At 42.5% G+C, this 25,997-nt stretch overlaps 2 protein-coding genes across 3 annotated transcripts; one reads left to right on the forward strand and one right to left on the reverse strand.

The window, feature by feature from the left end:
• Positions 1–4,053: 4,053 nt before the first annotated feature.
• Positions 4,054–6,244, reverse strand: DTD2 (D-aminoacyl-tRNA deacylase 2). Its single transcript, XM_075281001.1, has 4 exons — positions 6,168–6,244; positions 5,167–5,277; positions 4,833–4,902; positions 4,054–4,542 (listed from the first exon to the last, which is right to left on the reverse strand). Exons 2-4 carry the CDS (start codon positions 5,275–5,277, stop codon positions 4,217–4,219), a joined length of 507 nt encoding a protein of 168 aa, XP_075137102.1. The 5' UTR covers positions 6,168–6,244; the 3' UTR covers positions 4,054–4,216.
• Positions 6,245–6,298: 54 nt separating this feature from the next.
• Positions 6,299–25,622, forward strand: NUBPL (NUBP iron-sulfur cluster assembly factor, mitochondrial). Of its 2 annotated transcripts, none has more exons than XM_075283004.1 (11): positions 6,299–6,433; positions 13,760–13,907; positions 15,811–15,845; positions 17,028–17,118; positions 17,403–17,442; positions 18,516–18,606; positions 18,699–18,792; positions 22,621–22,706; positions 23,287–23,407; positions 24,996–25,078; positions 25,160–25,622. In XM_075283004.1, the coding sequence occupies exons 1-11, from the start codon at positions 6,326–6,328 to the stop codon at positions 25,211–25,213; spliced, it is 951 nt and encodes a 316-aa protein (XP_075139105.1). In that variant the 5' UTR covers positions 6,299–6,325; the 3' UTR covers positions 25,214–25,622. The 2 variants fall into 2 exon arrangements, with proteins under 2 accessions (XP_075139105.1, XP_075139106.1); XM_075283005.1 differs by lacking the exon at positions 6,299–6,433 and adding an exon at positions 12,502–12,564.
• The last annotated feature ends 375 nt before the right edge of the window (positions 25,623–25,997 follow it).

The following is a 25,997-nucleotide window of genomic DNA, read 5'->3' on the forward strand; positions in this document are numbered from 1 at the left end:
CCCTCATCCACAAGGCTCTCCATAATGCCGCACCTCCCTACATTTCCTCCCTCATCTCTGTCTACCGCCCAACCCATGCTCTCCGCTCACTCAATGACCTAACACTTACATCCTCTATTATCAGAACCTCCCACGCTCGTATACAAGACTTCTCCCGAGCTGCACCACTTCTCTGGAATGCTCTACCCCGGACAATCAGATTAACTCCCAATTTCTACAGCTTCAAGCGCAAACTAAAGACACATCTTTTCAGACAGGCCTATCACAATTCCTAATGTAAACCCTTCCATACTTTAATTAGAATCCCCAAAATTTAACCCTCCTCTGTCCCCGCTCCCACATGACTCCACATGATATGATGCCATTTCAGGCTAACTTTATAGGTCCAAGCACCATCCACATGTTAAAGGACACCACTAGTGATGGCTCATAAAGTTTTATGTTTGTGTAATGACAGTCACCTCTATTACAAAAGTGTCTGACCACTTTATAAGCAATGCCGCCCCTGCTACCTCTTGTGTCACCCCCTCTACCTCATAGATTGTAAGCTCTTGCGAGCAGGGCCCTCACTGCCATTGTGTGAAATGACTTTCTTTGTAATGTATCTTTCTGTCTGTATTTGAACCCTACAAATTGTACAGCGCTGCGGAATATGTTGGCGCTATATAAATAAAATTTATTATTATTAATGAGATACAATTGTTCCATCAGAGGTAAATAAAGAGGATCTGTCACGTTCCTTGATGTGACTGTTGTAATAATTGTATTTCTCATGAAATATAAATTCTGGAACATCTTTGTGTTGTGCTCTATTATTGCTCCTAGAAATCAATGCAAAAAAAGTATTTTTTCTATGGACCCAGGACTGTCTAAGCAGCACATTATTTATGTCAAGGGGGCTGGCCTGCACAGTTGGAATTTTCTCTATAGTCCCCATCATTCCTGAGTATCAAGTGCAGGTAGTTTTGATGCCTGATGTCCTATGTAAGCTCTGTAATGTCAGAAGGGGAGTGTCAGTCAGGGGGCGTGATTCAGAGCTCCAATCAGAGGCAGCCAGTGTCAAAGCTCAGAATCACACCCCCTTGTCTGCTCCTGCCTGACACCGCCCTCCTGACAGTACAGAGCCTAAATAGCTTAACATCAACTGCTCAGGAATGGTGGGGGCTAGATAAAAAAAACTCCAACTCTGCCAGAATCAGTGGAATAGTGCCTATTAAATGATGTAAGGAGCTGGACTTGATGGGGGTGTTGATGGGTCGTCTTTAAAAAATATAAAATACTGGTAGGACAACCCCTTTAATTTTACCTAGCTATTTGCCCTTTTCTAAAACCATGATCCTTGACCCAATATTCTCCACAAATAGGAATAGCAGCTTCAGAAAATGACAATGCTGGACCTTCTTCAATCTGTTAACGCTGAAGGAACAGGAAATTACATTTTTTATGAATCATATTTTAATTCTCTTAAATAACCAGTATTTAATTCTAAGTCCCATTTCCAGACGCCTGCCCTGCTGCAATGTACAGATGCACCAGATAAGGAGAAATGTACATACACCATGTGACATTTCACTCTATTATACTTCAATAAATGGTGAGATGAGATAAGAAAGGAAATGTCAACGGCAGAGGTTTACAATAAAGCTCTAAAAAAAGTGGAAAAATAAAATGTAACATGGGACCAACGGGGAAGGAAATATTCTTACTCTACAATGTCACAATGGCCGAGTGTGAACTGTATTTCTATACGTTTAAAGAGGACCTTTCATCAGATCGGGCACAGGTAGTTCTATATACTGCTGGAAAGCTGACAGTGCACTGAATTCAGCGCACTGTCGGCTTTCCCGATCTGTGCCCCGGGTAAAGCGCTATCGGTACCGGTACCGTAGCGCTTTAGTGTCAGAAGGGCGTTTCTGACAGTTAGTCAGGGACGCCCTTCTGCCCAGCAGTGCCTATCGCGCTGTACTGTGGAGCGGGGAGGAACGCCCTCCTCCCTCTGCTCACACAGCTCGTCCATAGACGAGTATTATCAGGAGGGGAGGGGGCGTTCCTCCCTGCTCACACAGTGTTCTGGGGTTCACACTCTCTAGATTATACAACCCTGGTCAAAGGTTCACCAGGGCCAAGAAATGTTCTAACTTCCCCTATAAGAGATTGTGCCAGCCACAGGTACTCCATAACAGAGCATGCGAGTCACAAGTACCTCCATAACAGCGTTTGCCAGCCACCAGTGCCTCTATAATAATGTATGCAAGCAACAGGTATTCCCATAAAGATCCTCATTTTTTTTTATTTTAACATTAATAATAAATTGCTTCCATGGTACTTGTTTGTAATTTTTAGTTGCAAGGGAGTACTTGACTTGATATGGTTGGAAAACACAGTTATAACCAGTGGGAACTTGTGTTTTCTCTGACAGGCTGGGCTTCAGTATCAGCCATGCTCCTACAGCCCAGTCTGCTGATCGGCAGGGATCCTAGGGGCCATTATTAGCAATAACAGACCATAACTCGGATATCTAGAAAGTAAGGTAGATACAGTCCTATGAAAAAGTTTGGGCACCCCTATTAATCTTAATCATTTTTAGTTCTAAATATTTTGGTATTTGCAGCAGCCATTTCAGTTTGATATATCTAATAACTGATGGACACAGTAATATTTCAGGATTGAAATGAGGTTTATTGTACTAACAGAAAATGCGCAATATGCATTAAACCAAAATTTGACCGGTGCAAAAGTATGGGCACCTCAACAGAAAAGTGACATTAATATTTAGTACATCCTCCTTTTGCAAAGATAACAGCCTCTAGTCGCTTCCTGTAGCTTTTAATCAGTTCCTGGATCCTGGATAAAGGTATTTTGGACAAACAATTCAAGTTCAGTTAAGTTAGATGGTCGCCGAGCATGGACAGCCCGCTTCAAATCATCCCACAGATGTTCAATGATATTCAGGTCTGGGGACTGGGATGGCCATTCCAGAACATTGTAATTGTTCCTCTGCATGAATGCCTGAGGATTTGGAGCGGTGTTTTGGATCATTGTCTTGCTGAAATATCCATCCCCGGCGTAACTTCAACTTCGTCACTGATTCTTGAACATTATTCTCAAGAATCTGCTGATACTGAGTGGAATCCATGCGACTCTCAACTTTAACAAGATTCCCGATGCCGGCATTGGCCACACAGCCCCAAAGCATGATGGAACCTCCACCAAATTTTACAGTGGGTAGCAAGTGTTTTTCTTGGAATGCTGTTTCTTTTTGGACGCCATGCATAACGCCTTTTTTTATAACCAAACAACTCAATTTTTGTTTCCAAAATGAAGCTGCCTTGTCCAAATGTGCTTTTTCATACCTCAGGCAACTCTATTTGTGGCGTACGTGCAGAAACGGCTTCTTTCTCATCACTCTCCCATACAGCTTTTCCTTATGCAAAGTGCGCTGTATTGTAGACCGATGCACAGTGACACCATCTGCAGCAAGATGATGCTGCAGCTCTTTGGAGGTGGTCTGTGGATTGTCCTTGACTGTTCTCACCATTCTTCTTCTCTGCCTTTCTGATATTTTTCTTGGCCTGCCACTTCTGGGCTTAACAAGAACTGTCCCTGTGCTCTTCCATTTCTTTACTATGTTCCTCACAGTGAAAACTGACAGGTTAAATCTCTGAGACAACATTTTGTATCCTTCCCCTGAACAACTATGTTGAACAATCTTTGTTTTCAGATCATTTGAGAGCGGGTTGTCCATGTTCGGCGACCATCAAACTGAACTGAACTTGAATTGTTTTGTAGAAAGAAATGGTCCAAAATCCCTTCATCCAGGATCCAGGAACTGATTAAAAGCTACAGGAAGCGACTAGAGGCTGTTATCTTTGCAAAAGGAGGATGTACTAAATATTAATGTCACTTTTCTGTTGAGGTGCCCATATTTTTGCACCGGTCAAATTTTGGTTTAATGCATATTGCGCATTTTCTGTTAGTACAATAAACCTCATTTCAATCCTGAAATATTACTGTGTCCATCAGTTATTAGATATATCAAACTGAAATGGCTGTTGCAAACACCAAAATATTTAGAACTAAAAATGATTAAGATTAATAGGGGTGCCCAAACTTTTTCATAGGACTGTATTTATTTAACTACGTATATACTTCTTGACTGCCAGACGTCTTGCTACAAGTAAAGCGATGCTCCGACCTAGATTGTAGCAACATGTTTTCAGAACTCCAGCAAGTGTGTATAAGGTCCGTTAGTGTCAAGCTTCAGAACCTGTCTGTTTCCATAAGTTCCATATCGCAGCACAGCACCAGACTCCAACCACTTGGGATGAGCCTCAAGTTCCTTTTGGCATTGAGCTATGAGAAGGTCATATAACTCTATGCCTTGCTCCTTGCTTGCATTTGAATGGTACTGCATGTAGTGGCCCTTTGACTTTCCTCCAAGTGTAGCCTGAGGAACAATGAGTACATCTCCTGGGAGCTCTGTGATGGACACACGTTTTCCAGAATCAGATTCACTCAGTTTCACATTTAGTAGCGAATGGACTGCAAAACAGAAATAAACTAGCATTATTGAACAACTTATTAATCTGGCCTGGCATCTAAATGGAAAAATTTAGGGTTACATGGGTTGTCCCAAGATTAACTTTTGCATTTTCTGTGATCTAATGTCTTCATTTGGAATGGTTTTTATAAAATGAAATAATTGTTTGTAAATGCATTACATATAGAGATATATATCTATATGTCAAGTTTAAATTTTACTTGTGTGTCCTCTAACAATATATATATATATATATATATATATATATATATATATGTACACGAGAACTTACCTATTTTTGGAATTATATCTTTCATTGATCCTTTAAAAAAGCAGACATACACGACCATACCCCTTTGTATCTGAGAAGAAATAAGCATATACAGTTATGTGCATACTGAATAACTATGACCTAACATTCCAGCTAAACTACAGGTCCCCTGACTTAAACCGACAGCATTATAGAAATGTATTATGAATACTGTGAATTCAGGTCAGTAAATCTATGGTTGGGCAGGGACACTAAGCTGTAATTCAGGTGAAAAAATGCACAAAAATGGTTCTCAACGTAAGAGCTATTTGGATTTGACTGTTTTGAGTGAAATCGGTATAGCCATGCCACTTACCTCCACCCACTCGGCATCAGAATTTTCATCCTGAGGCTTAACTTGCAACTTGGCGTGTAAACACTGCTGAAGAACAACACGGACAGCTACCTCCCTATCTAGTGTCGCCATCTGTAACATGAAAAAGGGAAAAACACACCGGAAGTTAACGCACTTTGCAATGGAAAGGTTAAAAACTTTATGGGGCCAAAAATAATTTCTGCAAGTGAACTGCAGCAAAAAAAAGAAGCCAGATTTCCATGCGGTACATTCTGTTTTGTGTTTTCTGTGTGTGGGGCTAGTACTGCTGCATATCAACCCTGTAGTCAGTTCAGTGATGTGTCCCTTATGTGTACCGCTGGTATGATCTAGAGATCTGGTATGATCTAGAGATCTGATATGATCTAGAGATCTGGTACGATCTAGAGATCTGGTACGATCTAGAGATCTGGCACGATCTAGAGCTCTGGCACGATCTAGAGCTCTGGCACGATCTAGAGCTCTGGCACGATCTAGAGATCTGGTATGATCTAGAGATCCGGTATGGAGAGACTACATTGCTGGCCACCTTGGAAACCCTCTGACCCCCAGCAAGAAAAGGACCCTGCATGACGTTCACTAAGTGTTGAGCAGTTGCTGTGGAAACCAGACTGCCTATCCTGCAGTTGCATCTCCCCACTCCATAGGAGAGGACGCCTGGACCCCTGTTCTCTGGATACAGTAGGTGTAAGTCCCAGAGGAGCAGCCCACATCTGTCAGACATTTATAGCATTGGAAGTGGAAATGCCTCTTTAAGCCCCAATGCAAGCTAAAATGATAACTAAGGGTACTCAGTTATTACTAGGCATAGCAATATGGTAAGCTGTTACTATCCAGCTGCTGTAGAACTACAACTCTCAGCATGCTCTGCCCAGCTTGAGAGCCAAAGGTTGCAAATAACTAAGTAAATTATAATATCTAGTAATGAAGATAACACAACTATAATATATGACTGTCCATACTGTATTATGTATGAGCTGTACCTGTCACTCATCTATTAGCAGCCTGCAGTCACCATGACATGTCCACTTCCTACTAAAGCCCCTGCCAGCTCAGTGCGCATGACAACGAGGCGTGGAACGCAGAGCGCAGCTGGAACGCACACTTCCCCTCAGTGCTAAGGCGTTGCTAGGAGGCGGTGATGGCGGCCGCCAGGGGCCTAGTAGTGTCCGGGCTGAATACCGTGCGGGTCAGGACGTTTTTGCGGTGGGGACGGCGAGATTGGGGCTCTGCAGGGTCCTTCAGCTCGGTGGGTGTCCGGAAGTGACCTTGTAATCGGGGTAACCATCTTGTACATGGCAGGCCTCTGTCACGTGTGCCGTGTTTCCGGGCTTCACTGCAGGTCTTCTGTAATGCAGAGTGTTATGGCTGTCCCAATACATGATACCCACACGTATGTGAACAGGGGGTATATATATATATTACATCATATATATATATATATATTATATATATATATATATATATATATATATATATACATATATATAGGAAGTGTAGCCAAAAAATGGCCCCTGCTGCAGTAATACTCCTGGAAATGCATAAGGCAGGCTAAGAGCATGTTCACACACACTGTTTCATGTCCATGTGCTGCGGTTATTTGTTTTTTACAGCACTATAGTAAACCTAGGATCTATTCAGACAATCGGTCTATGGACATACAATAGGACATACAATTTCTACGTCCGTTTTCACATATTCCTTAGATAAAAATCTATGCGGGCGCTGTGAAAACGGGTTATCCTTGGATGTATACTGGGACACGTTCTAGGCCAAGTGCACTGGCACAGTCATGTGAATATGTGTATGAGGGAGCTTTCACACGGAGTAAACACGCGTGTATTTTTGCAAAATACATGTGTAAAAATAAGACTCCCATTGACTTCAATGACATTTTACAGGCGTATTTTTACACGTGTGAAAAATATCATTGAAGTCAATGGGAGTCTTATTTTAACACGTGTAATTTTACACAAATACATGTGAGTTTACTCCATGTGAAGGCTCCCAAAGAGGAGAATCACACGTGATATATTCCACTACAGACTTGGCCACAGAAAATCGCCTGTAAAATCCGCACGTGTCTGGATGCATTCACACTACGTAACGCCAGCGTGTATCACAGCCGTACACGCTGGCGTTACAGCAGGGCTGCCGAACACTTCCCATTCATTTCTATGGGAGCCGGCAAGCGAGCGCTCCCCATAGAAATGAATGGACTGCTTCTTTCACTGCGTGCAGTCCCATTGAAGTGAATGGGAAGTGCCGGCGTATACGGTAAGCTCTGCTCATGCCGAGCTGTACACGCCGGCACTTTCCATTCACTTCAATGGGACTGCTCGCAGTGAAAGAAGCAGCCCATTCATTTCTATGGGGAGCGCTCGCATGCCGGCTCCCATAGAAATGAATGGAGCTGCGTTATACGCCGCTTATTCTGAACATGTTTTACGTTCAGAATAAGCTTCAGTATACGTAGTGTGAATGCACCCTAAGGGAGCATTCACACTTCGGATACGCTGACTGATTCTGAACGTTAAAACATGTTCAGAATCAGCGCGTATAAAGCAGATCCCATTCATTTCAATGGGAGCCGGCCTATGAGAGCTCCCCATTTAAATGAATGGGCTGCTTTTTTCTCTATGGGCCCCTTCACACGGCGTAAGTGCTCGGCTCATTCCGAGCTGTACACGCGAGCGCTTCTAAACACTTCCCACTCACTTCAATGGGAGCGCTCGTAGAGAAAAAAGCAGCCCATTCATTTCAATGGGGAGTGCTCGTATGCCAGCTCCCATTGAAATGAATGGGATCTGCTTTATACGCGCTGATTCTGAACGTGTTTTAACGTTCAGAATCAGTCAGCGTATCCGAAGTGTGAATGCACATGAAATAAGAATGCTGGATCACTTGTCTTTGGACACTAGGTTCACACTACCATTGCATCTCCATCGTAGCATAACATAGCAGAGTCATTCCATGACAAGTGAACCAATGATTTTTACCTCTATATTTTTTCTTTTTTTCTTTTGAGATTTTGTTATTTGGTAATAGCGTGTCAGAGACTGCAAAATGTGAAGGAAAAAAAAATCTAGAATTTTTTTATTTTTTAATTGATTTTCAAAGTTCAGAAAAAGTGCGAATTTCTGTGTTGCCTGCCTTTACATTTCTCATAACTCGGACTAGAAAAAAGATAGAGAAACAAAATAAACACCGTTCTACTCAGAACTGTCCAGGCTTTCACCAGATATGTCACAAGAGTATCTTTGTTAATATTTTACCCATGCCAGCGCAACATTTTAACCCTATAGAGACACAGCTCAAAAGTGACTTAAGGACCAGGCCTCTTTTTTCAAAACTGACATGTGTCACTTTAAATGGCAATAACTTTGAGACGCTTTAACTTACACAAGTGACTCTGAGATTGTTTTTTTCGTAACACATTGTACTTCATGTCAGTAGTAAATTTTAGTCGATATGTTTTGTCTTTAATTATGAAAAAATAGGAAATTTGGTGAAATTTTTTTTAAAAATGCAGTTTTCAAACTTTGAAATTGCAAGCCTTTCAAATAGAAATCCATACTACCCAAATTTTTTCATAAATATAATTAACCATGTCTCTGATTTATGTAGCAGTCAAATTTTAATTACCCTTTCATTTTTTTCAGATATTATAAGGCTTACAAGTCAAGCAGTAATTTTCCAAATTTTCAAGAAAATTTCCAAAACACATTTTTCAAGGGACCAGTTCAGTTCTGAAGGGAACTTGAAAGGCCTCTCTAATAAAAACCCCCGAAAGTCACCCCATTCTAAAAACGTCACTCTTGAAAGAATCCAAAACAGCAGTTAGAAAGTTTCTTAACCCTTTCAGCATTTCACAACAATTACAACAAAATGGAGGTCAAATTTACATTTTTCAATTTCTGTCGCTAATATATTCATTTAGCCCTAGAATTTACACATTTACTAAGGGTTAAAGGAGAAACTGCACCCCACATTTTGTTACACAATTTCTCCCGAACACGACAATACCCCATATGTGCTGGTACCCTAATGTACGGGTACGCGGTCGCTCTCAGAGCGGATGGAGCGCTAATTGGATTTTGTAGGCCAGATTTTGCTAGAATACTTTTCAGGCGCCATGTCCCGTTTGCAGAGCCCCCAAGGTGCCAAAACAGTGGAAACCCCCAAAATGTCACCCCATTTTGGAAACTAGACCCCTCAAGGAATTTATCAAGGGGTATAGTGAGCACTTGGACCCTACAGGTGTTTCACAGATTTTTTTTTACCATTGATATGTGAAAATGAAAAATTACTTTTTTTATAATAAAATGTCACTGTAGCCCCAAATTTTTCATCTTCACAAGGGGTTAAAGGAAAAATTGCACCCCAAATTTTGTTACACAATTTCTCCCGAACACGACAGTACCCCATATGTGCTGGTACCCTAATGTACAGGCACACGGTCGCTCTCAGAGCAGATGGAGCGCTAATTGGATTTTGTAGGCCAGATTTTGGTACAATACTTTTCAGGCACCATGTTCCGTTTGCAGAGCCCCCAAGGTGCCAAAACAGTGGAAACCCCCAAAATGTGACCCCATTTTGGAAACTATACCCCTCAAGGAATTTACCAAGGGGTATAGTGAGCCCTTTGACCCTACAGGAGTGTAACAGAATTGGCCCAACAAAAGGAAAAGTGACATTTTTTGCTATAAAATGTTGCTTTAACCCCAAATTTTGCATTTCCACAAGGGGATAAAAGAGAAAATGCACCCCACAAATTGTCAAGCATTTTGTCCCAACTACAGAAATGTCCCATATGTGGATGTAAAGTGATGTATGGGCACACTGTAGGGTCCAGAGCTGAAGGATCGCTATTGGGATTTTGGAGGGCAAATTTAGCTGAAAACTATTTCAGGCACCATGTTGCATTTGCAAAGCCCCTGAAGTGCTAGAACAGTGGACCCCCCCCCCCCCAAATGACCCCATTTTGAAAACTAGACCCCTCAAGGAATTTATCAAGGGGTTTAGTGAGCACTTGGACCCTACAGGTATTTCACAGATTTTTTTACCATTGAGATGTGAAAATGAAAAATTACTTTTTTCCAATAAATTGTCCATATTTTTAATTTTTACAAGTAGTTAGAGAATTAAAAGCCCCTCAGTTTGTTACACAACTTCTCCTGAACACGGCAATACCCCATATGTGGTCATAATCTGCTGTATGGGAACATGGCGGGGCTCAGAATGGGAAGAGGGCTATTTGGCTTTTGAGGGCAGTTTTCTGGTGCCATGTTGCATTTGCAGAGCCCCTAAAGTACCAATACAATGGAAACCCCTCAAAAGCGACCCCATTTTAGAAACTACACCTGTCAAGGAATGTATCAAGGGGTATTATCATTTTGAGCCTAAAAATGCTTCCCAAAAATTAATGTACAAAATGAAAATTTTAATTTTTAAAGAAATATGTCATTTCGGTGCCCAATACGTTGCACCCACTTTGTATTGTCAGAGACCTGCACTCCTAAAACTATTAAGTGGGCCATCCCGAGGGGCAAAAAAATTATATATGTGGGTGTAAACTGCTGCTTGGGCACACAGCAGGGTTCAGAAGGGAAGGAGCACTGCACTTTTTAGCTTTTGGGGTACAGATTTAGAGGGACTTTCTGGGTGCCATGATGTTTTTGTAGAGCCCTGGAGGTACCAGTGAACTGGAATTCCCCAAGAAGTGACCCCATTTTGTTAGCGCAATTTTAGGGTCTCTGTAAAAGTGTCATGGCATCCAAAAAAAAAAACCCAAACCGTCTAAGTCTGTGCTACAAAAACCAAATAACCTTCTTCCCTTCTGTGTCTGGCTGTGCCCTAATATCAATTTATACCCACATATGACATTACGTACATTATCCTGGTTACACCAGTATCATACATGTGTCATACATGTGACATAAAATGCAGTTTGGGCGCACAGCAGGGCGCAGAAGGGAAGGAGCGCGATGCGGCTTTTGGAGCGCAGATTCAGATGTTTGGTATCTGGACGCCATGTCATGTTTGTAGAGCCTGTAAGGTACCAGAAAAGTGGATTCCCCAAAGGAGTGACCGCAGTTTGAAAACTGCATCCCTCAAAGAATTTATCAGGGGGTGTAGTGAGTATTAGTATCCCGGACGGGACTGCACAGCGGATGGCGAAGAGGGAATATGTAAGCGGTGCGGAGGACATAGCAAACACCAAATTCCCTACTATGTCCCAGTAGCTCCTATAATTGGGGGAGTCACTCTGGGGGTCACTTTGGGGTCACTTCTGGTATATTTTCCCTCGTAAGCTCTAAATCTGGGGTGTCCCCTGATATTCGCTCGCACAGCTTATATATTCCCTACATGACGCAGCCAGTTGAGTTCTAATAATTTGGCGATTTTTGCGGGTTTTTGTTCTTGCATTACTAGATGCTATATTTTCTTTATTTTTCTGGTGACGAGGCCATATAAGGGCTTGTTGTTTGCGGGATGAGATGTATTTTGTAATGACACCATTTTGGGGTGCCTACAACTTACTGAATACATTTTATTAACTCTTTTTTTGCTGGATTTAAATAAAAAAAATCAATTCCGGCATTGCGTTTTACCTTTTAAATTTTTCACCATGCAGCGTACAGTATAAGTAACATATTATCTTTATTCTGCGGGTCGGTACGGTTACGGCGATACCTCATTTATATTATTTTTTTTATGCGTAACTAATTCTGCAGAACAAAAACACATTTGGAGACATAAATCAATGTTTTTTGCATCGCCATCTTCTGAGAGGCGTAACATTTTTATTTTTTGGTTGACAGTGTTGGTTGGGGGCTTATTTTTTGCGGGACAATGTGTGCTTTTTATTGGTACTGTTGTGAGGTGCATTTGACTTTTTGATCACTTTTTATAGCACATTCTGTAAGGTGAGATGGCGAAAAATCACTACTTCCGGCGGGTTTTTTCCGTTTTTTTTCTCCGTCATTCACCGTGTACATTAAATATTGTTTCAGTTTTATTGTACAGATTGCTACGGACGCGGCGATACCAAATATGTATTGTTTTGATTAATTTTTAGGGTTTTTTTTTATAATTCATTTTCTATAGAAAAAAGGGTTTTTGGGGCTTGATAACTTTATTAATTGTTTCAAAACTCTTTATTTTTTTTTCCACTTTTTTTTTTTTTTTTAACTTTTTCATGTGTCCCCTATGGGACACTTGCATGAGTGAAGCTTGCATCACTGATCCTGTTACAGAGTGAGTCACAGGCTGCAGTAAGAGCCTGCACGTTATCACTCTGTAAACAGGAAGTGAGGCTCGGCTCGTGCAGACGGACGGGACAGCACAGCTCCAGGAGATCCCGGCCAGGATACAAAGGTAAGTGGGACTCAGAGCTGGCTGGGGTGACTAATTAGACCCCTGGCTACATAGTAGGGATACCAGCACCCCCCGATCTCGCAGCGGAGGGTGCCGGGGATCCCTACAAGATCGGGCAACCCGTTGTTTGCCGTGATCATGTTTGATCACGGCAATCAACGGGTTAAAACCCAAAATCAGCACTCATGTCTGATGGAGGGGGATGGAGCAGGATGTTAGGTGTCAGATACAACTAACATCCGCTCCAAGAACGCCCGCACTGCGCTGCGGGGATTGTTTACATCCATGACGTACTATTACTTCATGGGTCGTTAAGTACCAGACATCCATGAAGTAATAGTACGTCATGGGTCGCTAAGGGGTTAAAACTCATTTCCCAAAAAAAAATTGTTTAATTTAAAAATTTCCAAAAATTCACATGTGCCTGCTATGCTTCGAGCCAATCTTCTGATGGGATTTTGTGCACGGAGGTGTGTAGTTGCTGTAACATGCTACAGTACCTTCACTTTCCCTCCTGAATGCCCATCTTGAGTATGGAGAGGCGACAGTCCATGCTTATATGTAAGACTGTCAAGGCAATTCTACAGCTCCCTGCCAGTCTTATTCACAGGCCCTATTCCAATTCGCCACCATTTTTGGAAAGTAGGTGACAGCACGGGTCATTCCAGAGCTTATAAAGCCAGCATAGGCACATAGGATGATACCTAGTGCCAGGCAGCTGCCCAGTCTGATTCAGGTGATGCCCATCAGCCTGGACAGTACACACATCATTAGCTACAGGGCATGGGCAAAACAGAACTTTTAGTAAATGATGCATGTAAGGGGTTTAATTTCTCTTCAGCCAGTGGATGAATGTTGATAATCCCGGTACAGTTAGGCTCTGTTCACACATCTGTCTGAGACTGTTGTATTTCAGCACATAAATGGTGGACACCATAGTGGAACTTGCCTTACTTCACTATAAGATAGTGGGGTCATCAAGTGCCATTGTTGTCTGTCATATGATTGATATGACTTGCTGTTATATTAGTGTTTTGGGTTGTTTTTTTCCTCTTAAGACAGATAAGAAAACCATGAACAGACCCTTAAGGCTCCAATACTTTACTACTTTGAATCCAATGTTTCTAAATATTATCGTTGCATCATTTACTTATTACTTACCTGTTATGATTTATGTTTACATTTTCTCTTTAAGGACGCTAGGCATCATGAAGAAAACTTGAAGAGGAGACAGGTGGAGCTGATGGCACGTGGTTTGCCAAAGGAAAAGCCAATTCCTGGTGTTAAGCATGTCGTGGTGGTTGCATCTGGCAAAGGAGGTGTGGGCAAATCAACCACTGCAGGTATAGTAGATGCATCAATGCTAGCACACATCAGTGTAGTAAAGTATGGCTGAAGCTGTGGTGGGCATACACATGATAGCAGTGGGTGATTCTTACAGCGGATCGGTCATATAAAAAGTGGTTGTCTTGATAACACAGGTCTTTTAAATTGGCCATAAACATAGGAGAGTTGACTCTCTCATTTATCTCCTGAAGATGCTAAAGGCTTTTGTGCCCAAACCTTCTGTGGAACCCTTGGGCAGACCCCATGCACATAGGACTGTGTATCATCAGCTGTTAAGCTTTAGTGCTGTAGCGTAGCGTGAAACACCAGTGCCCTAATACAAAATCTGTAATGGGGTTCCTACATGGCTTGTGCCATTTAGAAAAATGGTATACTTTGTGGCAGAGGGACCTTTGGGGCCCCCTCAGGGTTAGTTCACACATAAATAACGTGTGGCTTATTTTGGCACAGGGAAAAAACTTTTTTTGGACCTTGCCAAGCTTTTTTTGGAGCTTTTTTTTTTTTGTTGTAAAAACAGCTTAAAAAAAAAAAGCCAGGCTGTTTTCCCCTCCTGTAAAGTGAATGGGCTGAAAAAACCGTGTCGCGTTTTTTTGCAAAAAAAAGCGTTACTTATTTCTGCAAAAAAACTGCGCGGTTTTCGCCTCCCATTCACTTCTATTGCTTTCTTCAGGCGGAAAACGCCTGAAGAAAGGTCATGTCACTTCTTTTTTTCTGCTAGCGGAAAAATCTGCTAGTAGAAAAAAAAAAAGCTAGCAGTCTACATAGACCACTATTGTAAAGGGGCGGATATTGAAGCGAAATCCGCTGTCAAAATCCTCCTCCATGTCCCCGTGTGAACTAGCCCTTCAGGGTCCAGGACCCAGTAGCAACTGCTACCTCTGCACACTCCTGTGTAAAATCCATTAAAAATCTTGAATAAGATAGCAAATGGTTTGTACCCAGGAGTAAGGAGACGTCTGTATATGATTTTAAAAATTTTTAAAACCGCTGGGAAAGGTAAAAATAATAAGACCTAGAGATGAGCGAACACTGTTCGGATCAGCCGTTCCGAACAGCACGCTCCCATAGAAATGAATGGAAGCACCTGGCACGGCGACCGGCCGCCGGCAAAGTGTACGTGCCAGGTGCTTCCATTCATTTCTATGGGAGCGTGCTGTTCGGAACGGCTGATCCGAACAGTGTTCGCTCATCTCTAATAAGACTCCATACTTGCATTACTGAAGCCCTGACAGTCCTGATACTACACCAGTCTCTGCAGTGGGGATCAGTAAAGTAAATATGGATTATTTTATTATTTACCTATTATGAGATGACATAGGTTGTTTGTTTTTTTGCAGACAACTCCTTTAAGCCTGTACATACTTCTATCCATCTGTCCATTCTCATGGAATAGCTGATGAACATTCACTATTTTCCCAGACTCCACATGATCTAAGCGTGTATGATTACTTCAGTGGGATACGGGACTAAGCTGATACCAGACGCTTCTCCTGTGGGACTAAAACATCAGGCATATTAAAATGCAACATGCTCAATCTTTGCTTCCCTAAGGCCGCATGAATAGGGCCTATGGGAAAGTTCAGTATTGTAGCGAACCTGCCATTTGGGAGCTCACTGCAGCAGAACCCAATTTCACTCGGTCGTGTTCAGTCCGGGAAATACACCTTGCACAATAACTATGTTTCCTAGATGGAGCTCAGTCATATGAACATGGCCGATCTGGGTGAAATTCAGCAAGCAGGCACTTAAGATCAATGACTTTTGCTGAAGTAGGACAGTTTTTAGCTCAGGTACGCAGCCAGTTATTATCTGGTGTTGTAGAATTTTTGCATTCTATTTTTATTCATCTCATGTGTCTTATTTTGTTGGCATGCTGATACATCCATTTTCTTCCAACAGTAAATCTGGCTTTGGGAATTGCAGCAAGTGATCAAGTAAGTAAATATCCGGCTGTTAGTATACAGGGTGTCCACATTCCCTGATAACAATATACGTGGTCCAAAAAATACTACAAGGCTGTCTGGGTAAATTCTTTTAGTTGGCCTGAGAATCTGTCAGCAGACTGTAATCTGTAATGTACTGCACATTGATAAGAGAACTGAGACCTGCGTTTCCATAACCATCCTTTGTGAACGTTAACATAGATGTCATAGCTTTATTACTAGAGATAAGTGAATATACTTGATCGAATACCTCCGCCGCATAGCTCCCGGTGCAAAAACACTTCCGAGGCATCAAATTTTTACTGCCCCTCCCACCATCCCTGGCATCGGGAGCTGTGTGGTGGAGGTATTCAATCGAGTATATTCGCCCATCTCTATTTATTACCATAAAAATAAGATGACTGTTTGCCTGAGCTGAATAGGTATGTTAAAGGGAACCCGTCAGGTCAATTTGGGCCACTTTGCCACCCATAGGTCCTTATGGGCTGGTGGTTTAGTGCTCAAATAGTCGAGTTGAAATGCAGTCTGTGTCGGCATTAAACTTACTTAGCATCTATAGTCCCTATAGTCTTGGTGCCTGCGCAGTTCTTCAGTGAAGATGGAGCTATACACCTAGGTCAAACCTGCAGGCATGGGAGTGACTAGTTGATTGCTTTAGGGTAAGTTCACACGGCGATTTTTGGTCCGGAACCTGAGGCAGAGGGCGCCTCAGGTTCCGGACCAAAAGCCGGGTAGCTGTGACTGTAAGCCAGTGCAGTGCACCAGCATCCAACTGCGCGCTCCACTCCGGATTAGGCCCAATGACTGGGCCTAGTCCGGAGGAGGATGTGTCTTCAGGCTAAATCGCGAGGTGACTTGACCTGAAGAATGAGCATCTCGCTTCTTTTTTCCAGAAGCCGGAAGAAACCGCTCCCGGAAAAAACTCCTGAGCGGCTCCCGTTGATTTCACATCTGCCTCAAAATCCTGACCAAAAAAAACTTGTGTGAACTTACCTTAAACCTCCTCTCTATCAGAACACATGCACACTCAGCTGAGCTCACCATGCATTTCTATGGGATCGTGTGGTGCAAAAGCTGTTGGACGAAAATAGGTTCTTGAGTATCGGCTATTGTATAGGCAGTATGCACTACATTATATGACTACTCTATGCTATAAATCGCGTTGTCTATTAGATAAAAGCAGTTGGTCTCCTGGATGCTGATGTGTATGGACCATCTATTCCCCGAATGATGAATCTCAAAGGAAATCCAGAAGTGTCACACAGTAAGTGATGGACGTTCTTTATTTCATATAGCTGGGACTGTTTATTTCACTTAGACAATGACTAACTTCTAAATTTATTTTATGTATACACCGGGGGGGGGGGGGGGGGGATTTACATGACATGTCCCTAGGGGGTCTTGTCACTGTTGTATTTTTAATAGGTTGTACTGTGGGTTGTTATAGCCTATTGTTTGAGAAGGGAGCACATTCAAAAACACCGGACTGTAAGGCTGTAAAAAAAAAAAAAAAAAAAAAAACTCAATTCTGTATGTTCTGTTTTATAGGGAACTTGATGATTCCTCTTGTCAACTATGGAATTCAATGGTGAGACATGTCATGCAATAAAATGTTTGTTTGCTTTAAGACGCTGCGGCTTAAAGCAGATCTGTCATGGAAGACATACTTTAGCTTCGTGATTGAAAACAGAGAGCGAATAAAATATTCTTCATATTGTTAGACAAGCAATTGTTTCCATATGTGTAAGATTGTTTATGAACAAACACGATTTTAACATCTTAGATCTTTGACTCTTATTCATTATATTCAAAGCCTTTTGTCACTGTGCAGTAATAGAACGACATGGGAGTCTACAGAGGTCCGACACCTTACTATTACATCAATCTCATAGGATGAGTCCTGTCATTGTGAACAGCACAGCTATCCTATAAATCATCAATGGAAGATCAGCGAGATTCTCATGACAGATCAGCTGTTTGAAGAGACCACAGTGTTTGGACACGTGCTGCAGCCTCTTCACTGACACCTAAGCACATTGCTGTACATTGTATAGCAGCTATGCTGGGTATTGCAGCCAGGCCCCATTCACTTGAATGGGATGAGCTGCAAACAGGCCATGTGACCAATGAGTGTGACGTCATATAGCGGAACCTGACACTCTTATAAAAAAATTTTAATGTGCCCCATGAATCAATTCAATACTAAATTCTTGGCCTGGTCATGTATGGGGAAGTGTAAAATCTGCTTGTCCTGCTGCTATTACCGTAATTTGTATGGGCAGCTTTACGTAAATGTTTATACCTTGCCTTAGTCCTGACCCTGAGTTAAACAAGATTCCATCCCCACTTGGTTGGTAAAGGTGAAAGCTAATTTAAGTGGGCTAGAAGGCCAAGTCGCTAACCCTCCCATGCACTAAGTCCCACTTTGTTCTTCACATATAAAAAAATACCTGATGTGAATAAACAGAATGATTCATCGGATGCAATAAGCACACAATAAATCATAGCCGCACATTTGCTGAACAGATGCCCTCAATATGATCTTATCAGAAGCAAACACACAAACTGACTCAGAGATTTATTACTATACACAAAGACTGACTCATTCGCATCATGTCTAACCGTTCAGTTGGCTAATACTTCTGTGGGGTTTTTTGCCAGCATGTCCATGGGTTTCCTTGTGGAAGAGACTGCTCCGATAATATGGAGAGGGTTGATGGTCATGTCCGCAGTTGAGCGACTACTAAGACAGGTGGGTCAAAGCAATAATGTCACCGCTATTGTTAGGTATAGAAATCTGTTCTCAAGTCTAACTTGTAGTGAAACCTCTGTATCTCTGAGCAGGTGGAGTGGGGGGAGTTGGATTACCTGGTTATAGACATGCCGCCTGGAACTGGAGATGTGCAGCTGTCGATCTCTCAGAACATCCCTATCTCTGGTATGGATAAAACACATTCTAGATTGCTCAGTGGTGTACTGTGAGTCTTAGAAAGAAAAGTCTCTGGATCACTTTGGGTGTTCGGGTCTGTGTCTGGTCTTAGATCTTCTCACTAGCGGTGATGAGCGCTCACCAATATGCTTTGTGCATAGTCAATTTTGGGGCCTGATGCTAGGCCAATTCAATTTTACAGTGATCTAGTCTTAATGTTTAGGGTTGTCTGATATAGACTGTAGTAGGTGCTATCTCTATTGACACCCAAAATACTGCTCTAATGGCCAGGATCAGAGGAGACTCCAGTCCTGCCCATACCATGTTAAATAGTGAGCGTGACACCTGTATAGTATACAAAGGGAGGGGGCTCTCTCACCCCATGGGGACCTTTGCAACTGCATTGCAGGGTGCCATTGGGTTTCCTAAAAAGCTCTTATTAGGCCCCACTCCACTACATTCATTATATAAGAGACCTAGCAATCGCATGTACTAGTCCCCTTGAAAAAAAATCCCAATTAAGGCCAGGTCATATCTGCGTCAAGAGTCTCTGTATGAAACTCTGCCACAGATTCCTCCGAAAATCAGTGGAGAGAAAAGTATGTCAATTTCAGTATAAAATCATCGGAAATACAGCAGATCCCATAATAGTCTATGGGGTCCATGGGTATCTGCTGTTTTAAAGAGGATCTTTCACCACTTTTGGCCACATGCAGTGTTATATACTGCCAGAAAGCCGACAGTGCGCTGAATTCAGCGCACTGTCGGCTTTCCTGATCTGTGCCCGGTGTAAAGAGCTTACGGTCCGGTACCGTAGTGCTCTATGGTCAGAAGGGCGTTTCTGACACTTAGCCAGGAACGTCCTTCTGCCTCGCGGCGCCTATCGCGCTGTGCTGTGGAGCGGGGAGGAACGCCCCCTCCCTCTGCTCACACAGTTCGTCCATAGACGAGTATTATCAGGAGAGGGAGGGGGGAGTTCCTCCCCGCTCCACAGTACAGCGCGATAGGCGCCGCGAGGCAGAAGGACGTCTCTGACTGACTGTCAGAAACGCCCTTCTGACCATAGAGCACTACGGTACCGGCACCGTAAGCTCTTTACACCGGGCACAGATCGGGAAAGCAGACAGTGCGCTGAATTCAGCGCACTGTCGGCTTTCTGGCAGTATATAACACTGCATGTGCCCAAAAGTTGTGAAAGGTCCTCTTTAATGAGCAGACTCTGTTGTTCAGGTACCCCGGCGGACCTGAACGACAGAGAGCCCAAGCGCTAGTGTAAGTCTAGCTTCAAGAAAAAAATAAATATTTTTTCCAAAAGACCAAAAAGAAATACAAATAATTAGTATCATAATGATACCAACTAAAAAAAAATATTCTATGGGGCCAAACGGTGGGTCAGTGGTTAGCACTGCAGCCTTGCAGGGTTCGAATCCTGCCAAGGAAAAAACATTTGCAAGGAGTTTGTATGTTCTCCCCGTGTTTGTGTGGATTTCCTCCCATTCTACAAAGACATACTGATGGGAAAATATGTACATTGTGATCCCTATATTCCTAGAGAATACAAAATGTTATTAAAGCAAGTATGTCAGGATTGGTGAAGGGTACTCTTAAAAGGATTCTATCATTAAAATCACGTTTTTTCTCGTTCACACATAGGAATAGCCGTAAGAAAGGCTATTCTTCTCCTACCTTTAGATGTCGTCTCTGCGCAGCCACTCGGTAGAAATCCTGGTTTTCGTCGGTATGCAAATGAGTTTTCTCACAGCACTGGGAACGGTACCTAGTAGAGATGAGCGAGTACTATTTGAAATGGCAGGCCCGCTGCCTTGGGGTCATGTTTGACGCAGACCTTTCCTTCACCCCTCATATTGAATCACTTGCACGTTCATGTCATCTCCACCTCAAAAACATCTCCAGAATACACCCTTTCCTTACCAGAGATACACTAAAGACACTTATTGTCTCTCTGATTCATTCTCACCTTGACTACTGTAACTCCTTACTAATCGGTCTTCCCCTCACTAAACTCTCTCCTCTACAATCTATTCTGAATGCAGCGGCCAGGCTCATCTATCAGGCTAGACGCTACAGCGATGCCTCGGGTCTGTACCAGTCACTACATTGGCTGCCTATTCATTATAGAATACAATATAAACTTATCACTCTCATCCACAAGGCTCTCCATAATGCCGCACCTCCCTACATTTCCTCCCTCATCTCTCTCTACCGCCCAACCCGTGCTCTCCGCTCACTCAATGACCTAACACTTACATCCTCTATTATCAGAACCTCCCACGCTCGTATACAAGACTTCTCCCGAGCTGCACCACTTCTCTGGAATGCTCTACCCCGGACAATCAGATTAACTACTAATTTCCACAGTTTCAATCGCAAACTAAAGACGCATCTGTTCAGACAGGCCTATTACAATTCCTAATGTAAACCCTTCCGTACTATAATTAGAATCCCCAAAATTTAACCTTCCTCTGTCCCCACTCCCACATTACCCCACATGATATGATGCCATTTCAGGCTAACTTTATAGGTCCAAGCACCATCCACATGTTACAGGACACCACTAGTGATGGCTTATAAAGTTTTATGTTTGTGTAATGGCAGTAACCTCTATTACAAAAGTGTCTGACCTCTGTATAAGCAATGCCGCCCCTGCTACCTCTTGTGTCACTCCCTCTACCTCATAGATTGTAAGCTCTTGCGAGCAGGGCCCTCAGTCCCATTGTGTGAAATGACTTTCTTTGTAATGCATCTTTCTGTCTGTATTTGAACCCTACAAATTGTACAGCGCTGCGGAATATGTTGGCGCTATATAAATAAAAAATTATTATTATTATTATTATTATTATATGGCAGTTTCGAATAGCACACTCCCATAGAAATGAATGAGAGCAGCTGGTGCGCAGGGGGTTAAGCGGCTGAGCGCTGGCACTAGCTGCGTGCCGGCTGCGTCCTTTCATTTCTATGGGAGCGTGCTATTCGAAACTGCCGTTTCGAATAGTACTCGCTCATCTCTAGCCCCTAGCGCTCAAACAGCACTGGGGGCCGTCCCCAATGCTGCAATAGAAATTTCCAGCGCCGCCTCAATCTTCTTCAGGAACGGCCTCTCCCTGCATCTTTTTCTGGAGCTGAGTTCAAACTTTTAGGCCTCAGGCAGAAAAAAAATGGCCGCTTACACAGTAAGTAAGCGGCCATTTGTGGTCTGTGGGCATGTGCAGTCGGCTCTACCCAAGTGCTGTTTGACTGCTGGGGACCACCCCTAGTGCTGCAAGAGAACTCATTTGCATACCGACGAAAACCAGGATTTCTACCAAACGGCGGTGCGGAGAGGACATCTAAAGGTAGGAGAAGAATAGGCTTTCTTAAGGCTATTCCTATGTGTGATCGACAAAAAATGTGATTTTAATGGTAGAATCCCTTTAAGGAAAAGTGCCCCAAAATTGTGGTTTCCTAGAGAATACTAAATGTTATTAAATCAGTCATGTCAGGAGAGGTAAATGTTCTTTTACATTGGGGTAATAAGCAGTTGCAATTATTTTTAGGAATAATAAGCGTATACAATTCCAACCTGCACCTCTGAAATCCTCTCTATACAGTTGTCTCCATAACGTGTGAATCTTTATATAAGCAGCTGATGTTTTATATTTTAATGTCGCACTGCCATGTATCACTACAGTACATACTCTCTTACAAAGTTCCCTGCATCTTCCCCAGCCCTTGCTATAGTGTTGGTCAGTGCGTGTTCTCGGCAGGAGGCGGTGGGAGACTTCTTCTTCTTCCAGTCTGTGAGTGGGAGCAGAATAACTGAATGATTCATCTTCCCAGGGGCTGTGATAGTTTCAACTCCCCAGGACATCGCATTGCTGGATGCTCGCAGAGGGGCTGAAATGTTTAAGAAAGTCAATGTTCCTGTAAGTTCCAGATCTGCTATGTCTCGCTTATCAGAAAGAAAGAAAACTGATGGATTCTTTGGGCTTTATCAGTGTAATGCATTGTAGTGTATAAATCACTTTGCTTTTTAGATGACATGACATGCAAAGCTGAAACTCCTCCTGAAAGCTGGAACCTGTTACCAGGGCTGTGCAGTCGGAAAGTCCAGCCTCCAAATAAAATGATGACTTAGTTTTAATGATACAATATTGTATAATAAATTAGATGCATGTTCTTTCATGGGAACCAATCGCTGGCTTTTTTGGGAACTACCGGAGCCTTGCAGCTTCCATCTGACCATGTCTATTGAAGTCTGTGCTTTGGCTTATCAGCTCCACAGCCCTGCTTGTTACCACTAAATTTGCAGCATGTCCTTATGGCCCTATATCTGGTGACTATAGTCTCTATTGTGGCCTGGCCCGGGCGAATTGAGATGTACGCTATCCGGCTTTAAACATTTGAATGGATGCTATACCCCAACATCATGAATTGTCCCTTTAAATGTTGACTATATTGCTGTAAAAAAGTGTTTTTTGTTTGTTTGTTTTTCTCTTTTAACAGGTTCTGGGCCTAGTACAGAACATGAGTGTCTTTCGTTGTCCGAAATGTGACCATGAGACCCATATCTTTGGAGCAGATGGGGCAAGACAACTTGCTTCTACTATGGGACTTGATATTTTAGGTACTCTATATATTGTATACTCTATTACTAGATATTTTTTACCCAAAACTAATAGCTGCTCCGTCTGTCTAGTCTTATTGCTAAGAAACACAAGTGTATGATCAGGTTAGGCAGGGTTCACACTTGTGTTGTGGCCTCTGCATAGAATCAGTGTCTGTAATCCATCTAAAGATCAGAAAAACTGATCTGGAATGGATTGTTAAAAAAACACTTTGCTTTCTATGGGTATTTAAAACAATCGGTAGGTTTGCATTTTGAGCATTTCCGCCGTGTGTTAGCACTTTTGGACGGAGACAGAAGTTGGACTTGCAGCACTTTTGCTTTGTGCAAAAAATAAGGATACATGACGGATGGCAACAAACTTTAAAACAAAAAAAAAAAAACATGGAGAGCGGACACGAACTGATTACCAAAGGATAGTCATCTGTTTGTGTCCATTTTGCAATCCATATTTATCCTATTTAGGGATGCTGATGCAGGCCCGAATGAATGGGTGTAAACGGGAATGAGTCTCACACCGCAGCTGAGTCAGCCATGGAATCTGCGGGAAGATGGGGCATGTCGCTGCTTTTTCCTGCTAGCTGAAAAAAATCGCTGGGGGGGGGGGGGGGGAGCATGCGGCTCCCATTCAAATGAGTGGTAGCCTTTTTCGCAGGTGGATTTTGAGGCAGATTCTACGTCATAATCCACCTGCAAAAAACTGCAGGGTTTTTTTTGCCAAACACCCATTGATTAATCCGTCAAAAAAGAGGGACTGTGGAATGCGCTGCGTAACGGTTTGATTTTTTTTTTTTTTGTGAAAAATCCGTTGTTTGTTTTTATACGGATTTACAACGGGCAGATACCAGGCACAGGAGTGAACATAGCCGGGGCCACACGGTGGCTCAGTGGTTAGCACTGCAGCCTTGCAGTGCTGGAGTCCTGGTGTTCAAATCCCGCCATGGGCAAAAAACCATCTGCAAGGAGTTTGTATGTTCTCCCCGTGTTTGCATGGATTTCCATCCCATATTCCAAAAAAAAAAAGACATACTGATAGGGAAAAATGTACATTGTGAGCTCTATGTGGGGCTCACAATCTACATAAAAAAAAAAAAAAAAGGAGTGAACATAGCCTTAGCCATGAATTTAAGATTTAGGCTGAGGCCCCACGTTGCGGAAACGCAGATTTTTTTGCGTTTTTTTTTTTCAGCCAAAATCAGGAATGGATTGGGCAGAAGGGAGAAGTATAAGAACTTCTTATAGATTTCCCATTACTTTTGTAGCCATTCTTGGCTTTGGCTCAAAAATCAGCAACAAAATCTGCAACAAAAGAAACTGCGTTTCTGCAACATGGGGCCTCAGCCTTAAAGGGGTTTTCCGATCTCAGGATCACTGCTCTGTGTCTTCTCCCCGCCATTTCCTGATTTCACTGACAAGATGGTGGTTGGACGTGTGTGAAAGCATTCCCTGTTCTCTGAATTTCTCTGAATGATACAAGTAATCTCGGACAATAAAAATTTATATTGAAGAGTATTTTTAATGTTCTTTAACTTGTATATTAAATATAAGGCCTTATACAATGTATTTAACTTTTTTTGTGTGTCTACAGGTGACATTCCTCTGCATATTAATATTAGAGAAACCTGCGACTTGGGCAAGCCGATAGTTGTTTCTGATCCAGAGAGTAGCGAGGTGAGTATTTCTGCAGAACAGATAACACTGGTACTTGTGTCACATTCTGTTTCATGATGTATTCCTTTATATTTATTACAGGCTAAGGCATATATAGGTATTGCACAAGAAATAATACGCAGGATCTCCAAGTGATAGATCTGACTCCCACGTAAAGCAAATCTTCATAAAGTCTACAAGGAACAAAGGTCTACCAGTCATCAAACAGAAGAAAGCGACTGCAGATGACGTCCAGGACAGAAAGTGAATGTGACGTGAATGCAAAACCAAAGGAAAGGATGTCTATTCTGTTATTAGACTTTGAGTAAGATACTCCTGTGTATTTGTTGTATTGTATCATGGATTATTCACATGATAGTTTTATATTTTTTTTTATGTTATTGACATTTGACTAGAACGAATTGTATAACTTCACATGAGGGCATGCAGCGACATTACAGCCATGTGAGTGTACTGTACTATATTAATGTTCATTAGGCTTGTATGTATCTCAAAGCAAGGAACCGAGCCGTGGAATCTGTAAGCTAAATATCCAGCTAATGTAGAATGATCAGTGTACAATAGTGATCTATAACAATAAATAGGATATCCTATTAATATTTGTGTGTTTGGATGTTTGTTCCTCAATCACACCGGAACGGCTGAATGTATTTCATAGAAATTTCGCACACACCTACATATTGGCCAGGAAGGAAAAATGGGCTACTTTAAAAGTGTCTCACTCACCCCAAAATGCCACCGCAAACCTCAAAAGTTGTCTCCTGCTCCGCTGTTGGCCCGGGCAGGACGTCAGCACAATTAGTTACACGCCACTCCTATTGGTGCATGGAGGTGTGTGGGCAGGATAGGGAGCCAGCACAGCAGCCCATAGGTTGGCGCCAAATTGTGGGCATGGCCAGCGCGCAGGGACCCATTCCTC

This window comes from Leptodactylus fuscus, chromosome 7 (assembly GCF_031893055.1).
Source record: "Leptodactylus fuscus isolate aLepFus1 chromosome 7, aLepFus1.hap2, whole genome shotgun sequence".
NCBI lineage: Eukaryota > Metazoa > Chordata > Amphibia > Anura > Leptodactylidae > Leptodactylus > Leptodactylus fuscus.

Coding starts and splice junctions, on each gene's coding strand:
- NUBPL (XM_075283004.1), top strand. CDS start 6,326: ATGGCGGCCGCCAGGGGCCTAGTAGTGTCCGGGCTGAATACCGTGCGG. Junction 18,607..18,698: donor TTGAGCGACTACTAAGACAG/GTGGGTCAAAGC, acceptor ATCTCTGAGCAG/GTGGAGTGGGGGGAGTTGGA. Junction 22,707..23,286: donor TTAAGAAAGTCAATGTTCCT/GTAAGTTCCAGA, acceptor CTCTTTTAACAG/GTTCTGGGCCTAGTACAGAA.
- DTD2 (XM_075281001.1), bottom strand. CDS start 5,277: ATGGCGACACTAGATAGGGAGGTAGCTGTCCGTGTTGTTCTTCAGCAG. Junction 4,903..5,166: donor CTGATGCCGAGTGGGTGGAG/GTAAGTGGCATG, acceptor ATTTCTTCTCAG/ATACAAAGGGGTATGGTCGT. Junction 4,543..4,832: donor AGATATAATTCCAAAAATAG/GTAAGTTCTCGT, acceptor TCTGTTTTGCAG/TCCATTCGCTACTAAATGTG.